The sequence below is a fragment of the Gadus morhua genome, chromosome 13 (genome assembly GCF_902167405.1).
Source record: "Gadus morhua chromosome 13, gadMor3.0, whole genome shotgun sequence".
In the NCBI taxonomy this organism is placed as follows: Eukaryota; Metazoa; Chordata; class Actinopteri; order Gadiformes; family Gadidae; genus Gadus; species Gadus morhua.
The window spans coordinates 17839995-17859994 of NC_044060.1; the positions used below are offsets into that span (position 1 = coordinate 17839995).

At 47.1% G+C, this 20000-nt stretch overlaps 1 protein-coding gene across 4 annotated transcripts in view; it reads right to left on the reverse strand.

The window, feature by feature from the left end:
- Window positions 1-20000, reverse strand: part of sulf2a (sulfatase 2a) — a 49049-nt gene that overhangs the window by 4556 nt on the left and 24493 nt on the right. The window contains exons 1-14 of one of the 4 annotated variants that reach the window (XM_030375818.1): window positions 17287-17457; window positions 16906-16999; window positions 14094-14415; window positions 11162-11401; window positions 10386-10537; window positions 8053-8222; window positions 5559-5709; window positions 4251-4426; window positions 3686-3814; window positions 3108-3164; window positions 2815-2944; window positions 2396-2609; window positions 1639-1909; window positions 167-263 (exon numbers count right to left, since the gene is read on the reverse strand). In XM_030375818.1, the coding sequence (XP_030231678.1) occupies window positions 167-263; window positions 1639-1909; window positions 2396-2609; window positions 2815-2944; window positions 3108-3164; window positions 3686-3814; window positions 4251-4426; window positions 5559-5709; window positions 8053-8222; window positions 10386-10537; window positions 11162-11401; window positions 14094-14292 (1986 nt within the window). In that variant the 5' untranslated portion in view covers window positions 14293-14415; window positions 16906-16999; window positions 17287-17457. Of the gene's footprint in view, window positions 1-166; window positions 264-1638; window positions 1910-2395; window positions 2610-2814; window positions 2945-3107; window positions 3165-3685; window positions 3815-4250; window positions 4427-5558; window positions 5710-8052; window positions 8223-10385; window positions 10538-11161; window positions 11402-14093; window positions 14416-16905; window positions 17000-17286; window positions 17458-20000 lie in introns of those variants that run through there. The other 3 variants (XM_030375816.1, XM_030375819.1, XM_030375817.1) reach the window with 3 other exon arrangements.

Below are 20000 nucleotides of genomic sequence, written 5' to 3' on the forward strand. Positions count from 1 at the left end.
AGCCAGAGAGACAGAGTCTGAGGGACTCAGATATAGTGATAAGAGACAGAGAGACGGAGAGACAGAGAGAGCGATAGAAAGACAGCAAGAGAGAAAGATACAGACACACAGAGAGAGTGAGAGAGAGAGAGAGTTAGAGGTCGAGTGGATTAGCCATTCAAAGTACCTCATGTTCAATGTGTAGCTTGTGGTCCTTCCAGGCTTGGAGAGACTTGTACAGCCCTCCGTCACACTTAACTGTGTCATTCATGAGAATGGAGCACCTGTAGGGAACGCACGCACACACACACACACACACACACACACACACACACACACACACACACACACACACACACACACACACACACACACACACACACACACACACACACACACACACACACACACACACACATCACCTACTTATCCCTTTCCCAAGACAAGTAAACTTTATTTGTGCTGCCCTTTCCCATAGATGCCCTCTCGAGGGCTCGACAGGCCCACATTCAGAGGGAACCGCAGCGGCGAGCGGCTGAAAGAGGAACAGAAAGCCCAGCGGGCGAAGCAGAGATGGAATAGAGGTGACAGCAGCATCAGGTGATGCTGGTGGAGGAGGAGGAGGCGGACGCCTGGCAGCTAGAACTCCCCCGGCGATACCGGGTACACCACCCCTCGCTGCCCCAACGGGATGATGGTCACCTTGCAGTGCCGTCAATGTGTGTGTGTGTGTGTGTGTGTGTGTGTGTGTGTGTGTGTGTGTGTGTGTGTGTGTGTGTGTGTGTGTGTGTGTGTGTGTGTGTGTGTGTGTGTGGGTGTGCGTGTGTGGGTGTGCGTGTGTCTGTATGAGTGCGTGGCTCATTTAATGAAATAATTAGTAAGTGATTTGAGTGGCTGGCGCAGCTAATACACGATCTTTACAGCTGCATTTATCAACCATGGCAAAATACAGACAATATAAATTCTAGATTTATATAATGGGTTATTTAATTATATATTTCATTACTTTTCATTCAACTAGCAGACGCTTTTATCCAAGACATGCAGTGAGTTCAGATACGTCGTTCAGGAGCAGGTAGGGGTGAGTGCATGTTGCTCCTAATGATGCCCACAGGGCAGGCACGTTGCAGACGCGTTGTGCATCGAGTCCTATTTCTTTTAGTTGGGAGTCCATCACCCCAGCCTCCGCACTATCCTTTTATAATTATTCATATGCATATGCATCATTATTCAGCAGCAGAGGTGCGGAGTGAAAACTGAATTAATCTGAAATCTCAGGTCCGTCTGCATCTGTCCTCTCCCTAATGTTTCAGCCAACACAGTTATATCCGGAGGCAACGGTAAAAGAAGGAGCCAGGGTGCTAAGAAGCTATGAATTCTCTAATTATCAAGCCTTGAGCATGGAAGAGTATTATTTATTCTTGTATATGTATATATTCAATATGTATACCGCAGAACTGTGCACCTCCCCCCCCCCCCCCCCTTTTTTTCTGCACTATTTTATTAATTTTGTACTTTATTAGATTAGTATTTTGAATTCTACATGTGTATGCACTGGGAAGGAGATACTTTGAATCTCATTGTCCTGTGTATAGTGACAATAAAAGGCATTAGTTCGTTCGTTCATTCATTCATCCAAGGTGTGTGGCCGGGTCCTACCTGTAGGTCACCTTGAGAGCGGCCGACGGTGTGGCTCTACTTCCTGGTGTGGGGGTGGGTCTGGCCGTGATCCCCATCCCACTGAACCCCTCCGCGTCGTCATCCAGGGCGTCCTGCTCGGCTCCGTTCCTTCTATCCTCGTTGCTGTGGTTACCGTGGCCCACGGGCCGGTAGCCGTCCTCCAGGTCCACAGCGTACAGGTCCCCGTCCAGCTCAAAGGGCACAGAGCGCGCCCAGCGGCTCCTGCTGACCGTCTTGCTGGACTTCATCTCTGAACGGGACCGTCGACATGGATGTTAGAGAGGGATGAAAGGCAGCCTAACCGCCGCTTTGAGATCTAGGTCTACTAAGATTAGATACGACTATATTAATCCCAGACACAAAAGGAATACTGTACCTAGATCTACCACTTAAGATATTAACACATGAAACACAAAATAAATAGAAAATCTAGTTCATGCTCATCATTTGTTTGTTTTTGAATAAAAATGTCTCTTGCCTTCAAGAGATTTAAAAGAGTTGTGTGGGATCTCAGGTCTACCACTGGGTGGCAGCACAGACGTGCCAAATTAGTACTTCAATAGCTACTTCAGCATGAAGTGAATGGCCCTGTTTGAGAGGGCTTGTATACTGTCAGGACATTTGAAAGAAAAGGGAAGTGTGCTACGGAACAAATCTGTCTGGAGTTTCTAAATATAACCACTGACGAGGACAGAGCAAAACCAGTCGGATCACAGTGACTAGCATGGGAACTGACTTTTCTTGGTTACCAACGTCCTCTTGGGGGCCTCCGCCTTAAATCCCAGGGGCCCGCAGTCACAGCCGTCAGCGTTGACAGGGGGGACGTAGGGCTGGGGTCCATCACTGCTGGCCTTCAGGGCCTGCATGCGCGGCGCAGCATAGAGACCCGCCATGCCTTTACACTTATAGAGCCTCAGCTTGCCCGTGGGGTCCTCCACACACTGCCATTTCTAGACAGGAAGACAGGTGCTGACATTAGGATGGGTAAAACATTGCGTTTGTCTGTCTCTGATACGCAACATCATCGTCTCTCTAATAATCCAAAACTTGACTCTGATTAGCGGCAACAGGGGAAAGTATAAGGGCAGCTCGTTCATTAGTTCTGCATTAGGATTGGCACTGAGGTTGCACCCTTCTTGCGTGAGATGCCGGTACCTGTCCAGGCTGCTGACAGGAGGTCTGGTACTCCGCCTTCTGACACAGCTCCCTGACCCGCTGGTATTTGGGAAGGAAGTTCTCCTCCTGATCCACGTCCTTGCCGTCCGTCCTCTTGTGCATTGGCTTCCTGCGCACGAGCGGGAGCAACACAGCGAGGGAGATGTGCGTGAGATATGGACCTCGTGACCCGCCGGAACGATGAGCCAGTCATACGTTAGATGTCACCCTATGGGCCCGGCGTACTGGAGGAGAAATGCCTGCTGTGGAAAGGGCAATCAATAGAGCCTCACCCGCGCTCCACCAGAAAGGAATCCCGCCATGTCTTCGTCTTCCTGCTCAACTGGAACCTGACAATAAGAGGAGACAGGCAGCAGAGGGGTTGTTAGCATCGCGCCGTGATATTTGGCCTGAACACACACAGGCCGAGCTCTTTCAAATGTCATGTCTGCGCCGTGCATGGAGAAGAGATTGCGGAGCTACTTTTAATTTGAGGAGGACGTGTCCTGCATGTTTAAGGATACAGAGAAACTGAGAATTGCCAATTGTCAGCCCTTGGTCTTAAGCAAAGTCACGTTAATAATTCCTACTGTTGCACTCCAACAAGTAATAAAGAAACTCAATCATCTAATCTAGGCTGCTCGTTTAGTTTTACTCTCACCATTTTAATAATTCATGAGATGCTTTTATGCAAAGCAACGTGAATTAGAATTTTTCTCATTAATGAGCTGTAAGGGCATCTTGCTCAAGGAGCCCTAAAGGCAGACTTTGGAGACATTGGGGTTTGAACCCACAACCTTGACTGGGAGTCAAACCCCCTTACCACTGAGTGTCTTTTGAGCCAGTGTGCACACGGATATGATCTGGTTACCTGTTGACAGGCTTTTCTGCGTCCAGAAGTTTGAGGATGGACTTCCCGTCCATCTCGGCGGGGATGTCGGCTCCAGCCATATCCAGCATGGTAGGCGCCAGGTCAACGTTCAGCACTATGTGGGGGTTGCTGCCGGGGAAGAGGATAGTTTAGATTCAATGCACTAGTCATCGCACCAGTACGTTGTGCAAAAAAATGGGATCTCTGCATTTCACCCCATCACTTACAGCACTAGGGAGTAGTGGACAACCACAGTGCAGTGGCTGGGGAGCAACTCCAGGTCTAATGCCAGTGCCTTGCTCAACGGCAGGAGTGTTAACCTCAGCACGAACAGTTACAAATACATGAACTGTACAAATATATTTCTAAGTAGAATAAGTATCTAGTATAATATCGTATACAGCAGTATTTTCATCAGAACAATCGAACGAATCCACCTGTTGTTCAACCCATGATACTTCCTCTTAATAAGCATTGCTGCCTGTACCGTTATGAAAAAGGCAATGTTATGCAGTTGGAGTGATCATGGTGGGTGGCTGGTGGTGGTCGTTGGTGCATCACTCACATGGCCCCCTGGTCCACGCTGGGCCCTCGTATGAAGAAGGGCACGCGGATGTCGAACTCGTAGGGCATGGACTTGCCCTTGACCAGACCGAACTGTCCGATGTGGTAGCCGTGGTCCGAGGTGTAGATGATGTAGGTGTTGTCCAGTTCGCCCGTCTCCACCAGCATGTCGTACACCTGTCATAGGCACTGACGGTTACTTTCACTGTGATGTCAGCAGAACACTAGCCTATTGTACTCATGGTAAAAAAAAAGTATATAACATAATTTCCCCTAAAGTTAATTTGCTTTTTGTGCCCAATATGCCCCTATTAAACTAATAACCTCACTCAAATTGAACATATTCATATTCAAATGGGAATACTCATATTCTCCTTCAGTTTCATATTGAACTTACAACTCGATATGCGTCCCTTATCTCGGGTTTGTCCTCTGTGTTCTTCAGGGCTCCAGGTAAGGTGGTCACTTATAATGTGGACCTGTGAAGCCTTTTGAGACTCCGACTGTGATTAAAGGCTACACAAATAAATTTGACCCGACTTGACCTTCACTTTATGAAAACAACATTAGCAGCTCACAAGTGTGCCTCTGGCGCAAAATTTTAAGAATAAGTGTGAAGTATGCAGCAAGTGTGTCAATGAATATATTACACACTCACTGAAGAAGAGGCACAGCTCCCCCAGGACAGAGGAAGAGAAGGTGTGTGTATGTGAGCCTGTGTGAAGGTGTCATTGTGTAGATGTATTCTGTGTGTGTGTGTTTGTACGTTTTTTTTTACATATGCCTGCGTGTAAAATTGTGTATGTGTGAGTCTTTAACCTCTTTGTTTAATAGTGTGTGTTCAGCTGTATGGGTGTGTGTGTGTTTCTGTGTGTGTGTGTGTGTGTGTGTGTGTGTGTGTGTGTGTGTGTGTGTGTGTGTGTGTGTGTGTGTGTGTGTGTGTGTGTGTGTGTGTGTGTGTGTGTGTGTGTCTGTGTGTTTGCTTGCAATTGTGTATGTGTGCGCTTGTGCTTGTGTGTGCCTGCCTGTGAGTGTCGATGTGTGTATTTGGGGTGCGCCGTGTGTCTGTGTGTCTGTTTGCGCATGCTCATGTGTGGGGTGAGTTTTGCATGCATGTGTGTATAGATGTGTTTGTGCATGCATGTGTGTATAGATGTGTTTGTGCATGCATGTGTGTATAGATGTGTTTGTGCATGCATGTGTGTATAGATGTGTTTGTGCATGCATGTGTGTCTATGTGTGTTTGTGCATGGATGTGCGTGCTTGTGTGTAGGTGTGTGTGTGTGTGCGCGTGCGTGGGCCAAGCTACCTTCTCCACGCTGTCGTCCACAGACAGCAGGGTCTGCATGCGGCGGCGCTGCAGCATGTTGGTGAACTGCATGTGGACCGGCTTCATGGCCCCCGTATAGCGCAGGATCCAATGCTTGTCCTGGTTGGGCGCGTAGTTGTAGCTGGGCGTGCTGAGAGAGCGAGCAAGACAGAGACATGGAGGGAGGGAGAGAGAGAGAGAGAGAGAGAGAGAGAGAGAGAGAGAGAGAGAGAGAGAGAGAGAGAGAGAGAGAGAGAGAGAGAGAGAGAGAGAGAGAGAGAGGAGAAGGAGGGTGGGAGGGCAGTTGGGAGGGAGGGAGAGAGTCAAAGCGAGACAGATATTACGAGCAAGAGATCGAAAGAAAGAGTGAGAGAGTTATATGGAGAGACATATTCAGGAATAGACAGAGAAATAAAGAGAGAGATAGGAAACTTTACTCGCTGATAACTGCTGGAATTGGGTTTCAGTGTACGTATATATTGGATTATAGCATAATGTACCAAATTTTATTTTTTATTGTGCGGCTAAAACACAACACTCCTTTCTATTTGTGCGACTGTCTCCCAGCATTTGATTTCCCAAGTAGCAGGGAAAGTGTTTACAATAAAGCAGAATATATATAAATGCAAAGCAGTGTAATCGATAGGTCCAAACTCTGCAAGGATTCTCTGATTAATACTCAAACGCGGGGGGCCATAAGGGAACCTTAATTGTTTCAGTATAAACTGCTGAATATCTGACGCGTTCTCCAGAAGGCAACCATATTTAACACTCAAAGTGGAATCGATTTCATGAGATTTCCTTTTCTTTTTTTTGCAAGTCAGTTTTTGAGTCAGATTTGAATGCAAATTCACTGCTGCCTTAATTAAACTTAGAAAATTTAGTCAAAACTTAGAGATGGCCAGCATGCTCTTTCTGAGCACTGAGCGCAGAATGAAGAAAGTTAATCACCACGGGAACGCTACAATATTTACCAGCTCCATCACCAAACAGATCGGGGAGGGGGGCGGTGGGTGGGGGGGTGGGGGTGGAGAGGTTAGGTGGAGGGGTTGGCTGGGGAGGTTGGGTGAAGAGCCTCTCTCCACTCAGGAGAGTAAATGTATCGGCGGAAAGCAATTAAAAGTTAGTTGGAAGACTCGGGCGCTGGGTCTTGTGGAATACTCGTCTGTTTGAAGAGGCTGCGTGCCATAGGTTAATGATGCTGGTGGGATTGGTTACAGCGGGAGAGAGGAGGAAGAGAGGAGGCGCGCTGGGCCAGGGGCAGGAGGAGGCTTAAGGGGGGGAGGGTGTTCGCGTGTGTCTGTGGAGTGGGGGTGAGTGGGGGGGTTTGGGAGGTACTGGCTCATTACTGATCTCTTGGCTGTCTCTCCATAGGCCCATAGGAGGGCTGCCATTAGCCAGCAGTGCTAGACAGCACGTCAGGTGCACAGGAGGAAAGAGTCCCTATGCTGGACTGTGTGTGTGTGTGTGTGTGTGTGTGTGTGTGTGTGTGTGTGTGTGTGTGTGTGTGTGTGTGTGTGTGTGTGTGTGTGTGTGTGTGTGTGTGTTTATGGGTGTGTGTGTTTATGGGTGAGCTTACGTGCTTAACTTTGTGTTTTAGTGTGATTGCATGCTATGCATACTGACTGTGTGCCTGCGTAGCATATATGCATTAGTGAGTATGTGTTCACAAAATGATCACTGCATGTATGGATACATGGATTTTAAATCTGTGTTGGATGTGTGTGTGTGTGTGTGTGTGTGTGTGTGTGTGTGTGTGTGTGTGTGTGTGTGTGTGTGTGTGTGTGTGTGTGTGTGTGTGTGTGTGTGTGTGTGTGTGTGTGTGTGTGTGTGTGTGTGTGTGTGTGTGTGTCTATGCCAGCGTCCCCATCTGGTTATTTTCATTACCAATACATGTCTGGCATGGTCCATGAATCTTTTTAAGCATGCCTGACAAAATGGTACAAATTAACATAGCTCATTACAGCAATATAACTAATGTGAACACAAGATAGGGGAAAATAGGGACTTTGAATTGGCCCTATATGTAAATAAGCCATGCTGCTCAGATGTAAATGAATTATTACCTACAGCTGAAAATTAATGGAAACATGAATTACTCACATAACAGCGGAGAAACCAATGAGGCTTAATTTGTTTATTTTTAATTGTGTCTACTTGTATGATTTAGTATTGTCCACCGTATGCAAAATTACTTAAATGAAAGTCTTCTGAAGAGACAGAGCAGCTGGCATTGGGACTCAGGGATAGTGTCCTGACCTAATCCTCTTGGTCATTTCAAAATAAAAGTTCCTCTTATCGCGTTCATCCATTTAAAATGTATCCAATTAAATCCAGGGACTGTGTCAGAGAGGTTAACAATTTCTAAGATATTAGGATAAAAGGATTTACATTTTAATTCCTTAATTCAACCTGTAACAATGTATTTACCTGTGTAAAATGCATTACTTCTGGTGAGTGATGGATGTGTTCAGAGTGTGAGCGGGTCTCTTACATGTGCTGCGATGCATTGGGGAAGGCGGTGCTGTACTGCGGCGCTGAGTCCTCCGGGCCATGGGGGGCAGCGTGGCTCATCACCATCAGCACTGGCCGGTGGGGGTACATCTTCTTGGAGTTGCGGAAGTAGTTGATGCTGTCCCTGGTGATGAGGTCTGTCAGGTAGTCCTGCGAAAAACACATGAATATACTCGTATCGACGCATACCGAGACGGACAAAACATCACGCTTGTCAGTAGGAAATAGAAACAAAGAAAGAGCTAGAGGATTGAACGGGGATTAAAATAAACTCAACAGGGCTCAGTCTTAATGTCTTTATATCTATCTATCAACTAAATAAATTCCTGAAAATACTTCATGTGAATTTAAATGTTCCATTCATTTACATTTACATTTAGGGCATTTAGCAGACGCTTTTATCCAAAGCGACTTACCATAAGTACATTTGTCATCCTTCCTGTCGGTACAGTAAGGATGGAACCAAGCCCCAACATATGCTGGGTTAACCAATTACCCATGCACAACAAAGCCAGCTAGGATAAGATGCTCCACAACTAAGTACTATTTTTGAGTGCCAGGACGTATATTCATTATAACAGTTAACAATTAACAACATGGATAGCTTGGCTCCCAGCACCATATGGCAACATAATCAAAACACCAGAGCCTGCTTTAGAAAATAAAGAATTAAGCACTAATTATACTCCGACAAAGGATTGCTTAGATCAGCAGCATATGTCAAAATGAAGTCGCACAGCGGTGCCTTGAACAAAGACACGTCTATCATCAAGAAATCAAAGTGTGACTGGGCTTCGTAGCTCCAAGTGTGCTTTAAAGAGTAAGGTTACAGTAAGGTAGCTCAGTAGCTCTAGACGTCCAACTGTCTGTCTTTAGTGCAACTGAAGGCTTTGGTGATAACTCCATGTCAATTTGTTTTCTTTTGTTGCATGAGGCAGTAACTACTTGGTGGGCAAAATGTGTGCGGGAAGTACGAGCGGATCTATGGTCGAGCACTCAAAACATGCCTATGAGCTCTGTACGATGTACCACAGAGCAGGGTATCATATCTGCCCAGGAATCTGTCTATCGCTGCGGTGGTCTCTCTGACCAGATAGTGTAGCCTGAAGGCTGTAGGGGGGAAGGGGTTGCTGTTGGGTTGCTGTTACATTTCTTCACCCCGTCTTGTTGTTGGTCTCATCAACACATTCACTTGAGACGTGTTTCGACACGGTGGCAGCCCACCTCATTGTGTTCCTGCGGAGCAAGCGCCCCCAGCAGTTTCAGGACGGGGACGGGGTCAACGTTTTAGTGTGTGTGTGTGAGTGTGTTTAAAACCTGCCTTGCTAGTGAGCACAGCGCCCGGCCCAGCAGCATGCACGGCGTACGACCGTCCATGGACTCCGCAAGGCCACTTCATTTCATGCCCATCATTCCATAATCTTTCCAATTAAATCATTCATTGATCTACTTTTTACTAGCTCCGAAGCCTCCGATAACCTAATGTATTGTTCGGTTCCCAGGGCAGAGCTACGATCCCTGCACTGCGGACCCCGCACTGTACGCTTCAATGCAGATACCAGTTTCAGCCCTAATATAAATCAAGAGACACAGCATATACACATATGTATAGATATATGCATATAAACATATATATAACCAGCCATTGCTAGACACCACCAAATCACTAACCAAAAACTGAATTGTTTTGCTATCTCAAGATGCGTAAAATATATTTATATATACTAGAGCTGTCAGTTAAACGCGTTATTAACGGCGTTAACGCAAACCAAATTTAACGGCGTTAAAAATTTTATCGCGCGATTAACGTAATTTTTTTATTAAAAAAAAAAATAATAAAAAAAAAAAAAATTTGGCTCAAAACAAAGAAGCAGTAGCCTGACTGCTATGTTCAAATGACATTTGTTCAAAGCAGTCGTTTATTTGCACTATAGGCTCTTTTTTTGTATCGTCCTGTTTTGATCAGTATATGCCAATGTTGTTATCAATAGAAAATCATTTGCACAAGGCAAGCCGATGCACTTCATCATGTTGATAAGAGAATTAAAATGAGAAGAATTATGGGACAAAAAAATCAAGGGATATTTAGCATAGAAAAAGAATTTGCGATTAATCGCGATTAATAATAGTTAACTATGACATTAATGCGATTAATCACGATTAAATATTTTAATCGCTTGACAGCTCTAATATATACACATCTTATCTTCACATCTTGAAATAGAAAAACCATTCTGTTTTGCAGTGATTGGGTGGTGTCCAGTGATGGCTGGTTGTCGTTGGCTAAGGGGCGGTGCAGGGGGTGAACCAGACCTTGGGGTAGTCCCCGCCGTGCTTCTCGCGGACTCCGTTCCTGCAGAGCGTGTAGTTGTAGAAGCGGGAGTTCTTGACCAGAGCCACCCACTCACGCCAGCCGGGGGGCACGTAGGAGCCGTTGTACTCGTTCAGGTACTTCCCGAAGAAGGCTGGGTGGAACAACACCGAATTGGTTTGCATATTTTATACTTCTACACGCTTTTTTAAACTAAATATGGAGATACTCAACCATCTTTATTCTGTATCCTGCAGTGGTAATACAGGCTGTGTCAGGTACATTTAAATATTTGTGTGTGTGTGTGTGTGTGTGTGTGTGTGTGTGTGTGTGTGTGTGTGCGTGTGTGCGTGCGTGCGTGCGTGCGTGCGTGCGTGCGTGCGTGTGTCTGTGTGAGCGTAATATGCGACCCCCACTTGTGACCCCCACTGATTGATTCAAAAACATGTTATTCAGGAGCAACTAGAGGCTGGGCATGTTGCTCAGAGATAGACAGGTAGACTACAGACATTGGAAATTGAACCCAGGACATTTCTGCTGGCTACACCCTATGCACCTATGCTGTGTTTTTGTGCTCGTATATGCATGTGTGTGTTCACATTTATAGACAACAGTGTACTCCTGTGCATAAGTGAGTGCAGAGTGTTTGTTTTTGTGTGTGTGTGTGTGTGTGTGTGTGTGTGTGTGTGTGTGTGTGTGTGTGTGTGTGTGTGTGTGTGTGTGTGTGTGTGTGTGTGTGTGTGTGTGTGTGTGTGTGTGTGTGTGAGTGTTGCCTCACCTGTGCGGTAGCCAGAGTTGTTGAGGTGCACGGCGAAGGTGTGCGGCTCGTGGTGGGCCTGCCAGGAGGGGGAGGAGCAGTTCTCGTTGTTGGTGAAGGTGTGGTGGTTGTGCACGTACTTGCCCGTCAGGATGGAGGAGCGGGAGGGGCAGCACATGGGTGTGGTGGAGAAGGCGTTGGTGAAGTGCATGCCCCCCTTCTCCATGATGCGCCGTGTCTTGTTCATGGCCTGCATGGAGCCTGGGGGCAAGAGACATAGGGAGAGAGTTAGAGAGAGAGAGGCAGAGAGGGTGGAGGAGGGGGGGGGGAAGAGAGATAGAGAGAGAGGGAGAGAGAGAGAGAGAGAGAGAGAGAGAGAGAGAGAGAGAGAGAGAGAGAGAGAGAGAGAGAGAGGGGGGGGGAGGCGGATAGGGGTTGTTGCAGAGAATGATATGAGAGAGAGAGAAAGGGAGAGAAAGACAGGGAGAGTGATTCTGAGAGAGGGAACTTCTGAGCTGATTGCTTATCCCGGTGTCAAATCATTTATTCACCTGTGCCCAATATTTGCATGTGGTTTGTGTTTTTTCATGTGTTGTATTTCCAGTGGCAATTGAATTACGGAAGCAGAGACTTATAGGTGTTTTATAAAGGCAAGGTGTTCAGAGTGTTTGTAGAAGGGATGTGGGGGGAGTGTGAGGGTTTTATGTGTGAATGTGCAGTCTTGTGTGAGTACATTGCAGGGGTTACTGCAGATGATGAAGATGGATTTGATTTGAGGTAAAATAACCACGGCAGTGATGAAAATAGCAGAGATAGAGGGATCAAATAAGACAAGAGAGCGGAGTGATGGAGTAATGGAGATAGAAAGTGAAGGGCCGAACATAATGAAAGACAAAGAGCAAGAGAAAGCAGGAGGAGGAGAGAGAGAGAGAGAGAAGAGAGAGAGACAGTGAAAGAGAGAGAGAGGGAGAGAGAGAGAAAGGGAAAGAGAGAGAGAGAGACAGAGAGAGCGAGACAGAGCGCGAGAGAGAGAGCAAGAGACAGCGAGAGAGAGTGATAGGAAGAGAGAGACAGTGAGAGAGAAGAGAGAGGGAGAGAAAGAGGGAGAGAGAGAGATAGACCGGCAGAGAGAGAGGGATAGAAAGAGAGAGATAGAAAGAAAGAGAGAAAGGGGGACAGATAGAGAGAGACCGACAGAGACAGTGAGAGAGATAAAGAAAGAAAGGCACACACACACACAGAAAAAACACAGCTGGGGACAAAAGTGCAAAAAATAAATCTCCCGGCGTCAAAGTGCTGCCCCATTTGAGTTCACGTGCACTGCCTCTTCTCAAGCTGATGGCGATTGTTCGGGGGGAAACAGATGCCTCGCCATAAATTCCTGCCTTTCAATAGCCGCCTCCTCACCAGCAATCACAGGGGAACAAAGGGTGTCGTTGACGCCATTATCTGGCCACTCCAGCCCACTACGCCACTAAAGGGCTTCGTCGGCGAGGGAGAGGCCTGGCTTGGCACCGCAACAATGGACACCGACCATGAACTCGTTTCATTTGGTGCCAGCGGTAGCGGAATGGGCAGAGAGGTTGCTGATTGTGGGTAGGGAGGTGGTGGGGCTAGTGGTGGTGGGGGTGGGGCTTGACTTCCAGAAGGGCCAGTTGTTTTGGTGCCAAGAGGCAGCAATAGGATGAGCTTTTGTCTCTCTCCCTCTCTCAGCTTAATGCCGCTGGATGTCACACCGCGAAACACACTCACAACAAACACCCGGAGCCCGCCCCTGTCTCTGGGTGTATGTCCCCCATCTCTCCAACACCCTTCCTCACACTTCCACACAAAAAGCCGGCTGGGACCATGTGAAACAGAGGCACACATGGAAAGAGTAAAACATAAACACAGAGTTAAAAACTTACACACATACACACAGAATCACTTAAGACCCGTACACCAGAGATTCATATTCACACAAAGACTTGATACATAAACAATTTAGACACACAGACACAGATACACATTTTGTGGACACATAGACACAGACACATATAGACATGTATGCAAAAAAAGCAGACACATTAGACACAGATACACATAAACATTTCAGACACAAACACGCAGATACACATAAACACAGATACACATAAAGAGTGAGAAAGATAGACACAGACACATATCAACAGTTATACACTTAAACTTTGGCACATACACACGGATACACAAAAGCAATCAGATACATACACTAGGCTTGGCTCATTGGTATTACGGTAAACCAGGGTATTTAGAAATCCAGAAGGTTGGATTTAAAGTATTGCCAATACCGCGTGGCCAGTGGAGTGTGGAATGGGTGTTACGAGATGAGACTAAATAGGTACAATTGACTTTCGATGAGTGGTGGAAACCATTGAGTTGTTTTGGTATTTCTTGCCCCCCCCCCCCACGTCCCACCCTCTCCGTTCAGCCCCCTGACGCGTGACAAGAAGTGTCGTCGGGTCCTCCAGCTAAATTATATGGAAGCAGTGCCCGTATTTCCTTTCTATTTATTATTCAATGGGCCACAACGTGTTTAAACCCAGCAAGACTTGTCTAAGTAGGCTAATTGCATAAGAGACACACAGCATTGTAGGCTAGACAATGTCATACATGCTACAATGCGACTTATGGAACCAGCAGCTCAGCTTTTAGGGATTTAGATATGTATTGTTTTTCTTAGGCAAAAACCCTCACATACAATCAACCCCGGGGAGAGGTCAGGAGGGTATGAAGGTATGAAGAAGGTATCGCCGTAAGCCTCACACAACACACAGATACAGATTAACACTAAAGTCACAGACACAATGAAGATAATATAAACACCTCGACACAGACCCACAATCACACAAACACACGGATACACATAAACACACTGACAAAGACACGCAGACAAACACTGCAGTCACAGACACACAAACACGCCGGCGCTTACCCAGCTCTATGTCCTGGTCATCGGTGAGGATGAGGATGATGTTGGGCCGAACGTTGCGGAAGTGGCGGTCCCTCTGGGGGCGGGACCTCAGCCGGGAGGCCGACAGGTATCCAGACCCGTGGCCGGGCGGGACGCCTTCCAACAGGACGAGCAGGAGGACAAGGAGGAGGAGAGGGGCTCCCTGCCCCCGACCAGCCATCGCTCTCTGTCCCTCAGGCACCTCCTCCCTCACAGGGCGCACAATAGTTCACCCTCTCTCTCTCTCTCTCTATCTCTCTCTCTCTCTCTCTCTCTCTCTCTCTCGGACGCCCGGTCACACTGCCTGTGGGAGGAGGTGCAGAAGGATCAGAGGTTAGGGAAGGTGTGCAGGAGGAGTGCAGTCTTTGGGGGGGACGGGGGGGCAGGACACATTATGCAGAGGTTAGAAACAAGGTCTATGGTGGTGCTGGGTTCCATCCACCCCTAACGGCTGCAGCCTACCGGTACACATCTTAAGCAAGATGCTTCACTCCATAGCTGTCAATGCCGACGACATTAATTGGAATTCAATGGCAGTCGCTTTGGAAAGAAGAGTGTGCTAAATTACTTAATAGTAATATAAATAAACACAAGAAACGTAGAGTCAGCAAGCATGTCTCCAGGCTTCAAGAAACAACAACACATGTTTTTGTAATCATGTGACACATATACAAAAATAAAATGGGCACGCACCCACACACGCATGCACGCAAATCCCCTACTGGGCTGCGAGGTGAATATTACATATTGGATTAAATCTTCAGTGAGATTACAAAAGTATCTTTTTCAAGCGTGTACTTGTGGTAGAAACAGTTATATGAAGCCTCTCTCTTTGCCTCTCTTGCACGCACGCGCGCACGCACGCGCGCATGCACGCACGCACGCACGCACGCACGCACGCACACACACACACACACACACACACACACACACACACACACACACACACACACACACACACACACACACACACACACACACACACGCACGCACGCACACACACACACACACAAATCCACACACAAACACACCCAATGGCCTTGCAGAGAGCCATTAGGGCCTGCCCCCATCCCGGCTGAGCTCAGCTTGTTAATCAATCATTAATGATGCATTAGAGCAGTGTCATCGGTTGGTGTAATGATCACTGGTGAGGAGCACATGGCTGCAAGGCTGGAGCTAATGGGCTTTGGCCCACGGCCAAGGTGTGCACGCACACACACACACACGCACGCACGCACGCACGCACGCACGCACGCACGAACACACACATACAAATACACACAGATATAGATATAGATATATTTTTTATAGACAGACTACACACTCACACACACACACACACACACACACACACACACACACACACACACGCACACACACACACACACACACTGCTTGACTAGGATAGGGCATCTGGTTTTATCAGAGGTCAGAGGTGAAACAGGGGGAGGAAGACGAGGGGGTCAATTTCTATTAAGTGTATTTGGACCAGATGATGAACTGCGCTAAAGATGACTCAATTCAATTTTTCTAAGTCCTTCCATGTTCTTCTACGTCGTTTTTTGCTTCGTATGTTGTTCTGTTGATCCATGCATATTCTGTGTTGCTCCATTTTATGTTGCTCTATGTCATTCTAGGTTGTTCTGTGCAATTGCATGTTGTTATTGCATGTTGTTCGATATAATTTTATGTTGTTGTCTAACAATGCACGATGTTCTATGATATTTCTATGTTGTATTTTGTTTTTCAATGTTGTATTCTATGTCTTTCTATGTTGCTCTATGTTACTGCATGTCGTTCTGTGTTGTTCTAAATATATGCTGGGTTCTATGTCTTTCTATGATGCTGTATTTTACTGTATGTTGTTCGGTGTTGTTCTTTGTGGTTCTGTGTGTATTCTGTGTTCAATGTCTTTCTATGTGGCTCTATGTTACTGTATGTTGTTCTGTGTTGTTCTTTGTGGTTCTGTGTATATTCTGTGCTCTATGTTGTCTACACACCAGCCTTCCCGGCAGCATGTCACTCTGCTGATGCATTGATCTGAAATCTCTCCACTGTTCCCGCAGCCCAAGCCGACGTTTTTCATTAACGTTTATTTTTTAATGAGCAATCAAGACAATTGAACCACAGGGAAACAGCTATATTGAAGAGAATATTGTACTAAAATTGATGGAAGCGTTAGCACAGAAATGACTATATTACTGCTTACCCAGTGAGAGCCATTACTAGTCAATTGTCTGTCTATGTGTCAAGGGGGTTTTCTACACACACATCAATGCGAAAGTCAAAGATAGTTGAATAAAACAATGAATGCCACGTTAGCAATGCATTTTAAGTACAGCTTGGTCTGAATGAAATGCGTGCTCTCCACTATGAGGTATTATGATTACTCTCTGTTTTTGTGCTGCAAAAGTACCACTACCGTGCTGGGTTAACCATGGCAACCTCTATTACTAGACTACAGTGCAGTGCACATATTAAACCACAGTCACCTGCCACTCGGGCACTGTCTGCTCTTATTAGAATAGCACAGATGAATGGATGGAAGAGAGCATGAATCTAACAAATAATACAGAGAGACCAGCAAGCGGGCGCCAGCAGAGATAATGTGACTCCAAACAGAGAAACAATATTGGAAGGGAGAACATTGCAGCTCATTTTGAAGTTCGAGTCACGAGACCAGGAACTAGAATCTGCCCCAATATGACAAATGTCAAGCTGATATGACAAGAAAACAATGGCAACAATAGGAACAATAGGAAACAATAGAAAATATCCACATTTTTAATCCAACCTGTTATTTTGATCCGTATAGAATGATGAAAGCCTTCAGCAGTTGTGTGTCTTCTACCATAGACATTCTTATTAGAAGCCGTGATTTGACACAACTAAAAATAAGTAGAGGAATAGGTGACACACACACACACACACACAGACACACACACACACACACACACACACACACACACACACACACACACACACACACACACACACACACACACACACACACACACACACATAGTGGATGGGTGAGCATCGACTTTGACAGGAGAGCACAACAACAAAACGTGACACACTCACACATCCTCCCTCGGGGAGCCTTCATGCAAATACCCGCCACACCTTTATCCTCCGCAATTGAGTCTAGTGAGTAAAAGTATGTAAGTATTACCAGAGGAACCAATGTCTGGATGCGCCTCCTCCTATCCGGCTCTGCCGAGGTTGCCCAGGTGCCCAGCGCTTGGTGGCCACATTCAAACACCACTTCCTGAAGCTAGCAGCCAAACTTCCTGGTTGGGTCTGTCTTGTCTGCGCAGAACTACACACCAGTGCGGTAGTCACAGAGGCCCCTCCCTGCCATTCAGACACCCACACATGCCCTTCTGCCCTGTCTCATATGTGTACACACAAACCCATAAGTACACACACACACAAACACACACACACACACACACACACACCTACACACACACAAACACATTAAACACATAGTCAAAGATATACAGACATACACATCAGCTTGCACTTGCCACCTTGCCCATTACACACACACACACACACACACACACACACACACACACACACACACACACACACACACACACACACAGATATAAACAGCTCTGGGAAAACAGCTGGTTTTGCTGGGCTTTAATTTGTGCTCGTCTCTCTCTCTCTCTCTCTCTCTCTCTCTCTCTCTCTCTCTCTCTCCCTCCCTCCCTCCCTCCCTCCCTCCCTCCCTCCCTCCCTCCCTCCCTCCCTCCCTCCCTCCCTCCCTCCCTCCCTCCCTCCCTCCCTCTCTCTCTCTCTCTCTCTCTCTCTCTCTCTCTCTCTCTCTCTCTCTCTCTCTCTCTCTCTCTCTCTCTCTCTCTCTCTCTCTCTCTCTCTCTCTCTCTCTCTCTCTCTCTCCCAAGGGGAAAACGTGAGCTCTGACCTAACGGCACTGGGCTGTTTGAAATTCTCCTCTCTCCCCTCTCTCTCTCTCTCTCTCTCTCTCTCTCTCTCTCTCTCTCTCTCCCCCCCCTCTATCTCTCTCCTTTTTGTATCATGGCGCACAAACAAGTCCCGAGCAAAAACAGAAAGCCACAGGAATGAAACCAAAGGGAAATCAACAATGACAACAGCGACGGAAACAAAGCAACATTCCCATCAGAGCCAAACAAACACACGTCTCCCGTCTCCCGACATTAGCCACACAACCTCCTGCTCTTCAAGATGGCTGCCGGGGATGAATACAGAAAGGGGCCTCAGTGTGCCGGGCTGAAAGCGCTCCGCTCCAGCTTCCTCTTTGTGTGTACTTTGTGGCGTGGAAGATACTTTTTTGTGACGTCTGTTTGTCTGCTTCCGACACGCTGCCGTGGGCCCCTTACGTGAAAGACGAACAGCGCTGTGGTTTTTGAATTTTGCAAGACTTTCACTTCCCGATGCGGCGCACGTCTTACCAAACGGCGGACTATGTAGATGTTCTCTTATTGACGAGCTTTACGGATGAGGGTCCCCTGGCACCGCCTGCCTATCCTTTTAATGGGGAAGGACTAATTGGTTTCCCAGGCTTTTATCAGGTCTTACTGGCACATAGACTACCTCGTTATTTTTAGTGTATCTCCATCACTCTGTTTTCTCCTCCCTTGATCGTTTCATCTATTCATACGGTTATTCTGCTCTCGTCAGGTGTCAGAAACACAAGGCACCGAAAACAAAAGGGAGCTGGTGTCCTGTGAACGCCATTACTCGGCGGGAGAGTGTGTGTATGCCTTGAAAGCGTTGGCAGCGTTAGACAGGGGCGGCGGTATGAAAACACAGTGGTATCTCGGTCCCAGCTGGTGATGACATTCAAAGCAGGCCTAATGTGATGCTTTGTATGCTGTGATGCAGGCGGGCAACAGCCCATAACATCCACATCGTCAACGGCAAAGAATCTGCTGTTCTTTTGAAGGAGAAAAAAAGCTGGCAGGACGGTTGCACAAAACTGCGTAAATAAATAACTCCAGCGTTAATACGAAAAACATCCACTGCCGAATCAAGCGAACGGGACTGTAAATCTGCCATTTGGATGGACGGGCGAGAGAGAGACAACGCGCAGAGCAAAACCAGCACAGCAGCGTTGAGGGTCTGAAGGTCCACGGAGCGAGAGAGACAGACAGACAGACAGACAGAGAGACAGACAGATAGATGGACAAACCTAGAGATGGAGGGAGAGAGAAACCGAGTTGGTGAATGAGAGCGGAGAGAGAGAGAGAAACAGAGGGAGCGGGGGCAGGTGAGTAGTTCAATCAGAGAAAGAGAGGAAGAGAGGAAAGTGAGCTAATAAAGGAGTGATAGAGGGAGAGGGAGAGAGAGGGAGAGAGAGAGAGAGAGAGAGAGAGAGAGAGAGAGAGAGAGAGAGAGAGAGGTTGTAAGTGAGCTAGTGAAGGAGAGATACATAAAGGAGAGCGATGGAAAGCTAGGGAAGGAGAGAGAGAAGAGAAGAGAATATAAGATCATACAGAGGAGGCTTCTAAAAGCATGCTTGAGCAGGGCAGCTCCTCTCAGCCTGTTAATGTACAACGATGCCTGGATCTCCGCTAGAGCACAGAGGCCAACGTTTCTTTTTTTTCCTCTTCCCTTTTTTCCCTTCACATCGGCTCTAAAGTCCGCTTCTTGTAAAGAGGCACCGGGAGACAGCGGCGCTGCATCTCCGGATGAAAAGTTAATGCCGCCGTGCGATGACTTATTGATAAGGGTGAATTATGGATGGTGGGACAACAGAAGCAACGGTGTCAGGTCTCCGGCTCCGTGCAGTGAGACGTTAGCATGCGGCGACGGAGAGTTGGGCGGGGCGGGGCTGACGAGGGCTGAACCCGGACCTCGGCAGGACACGGTTGGATCGGTTACGCCAACGTCCGA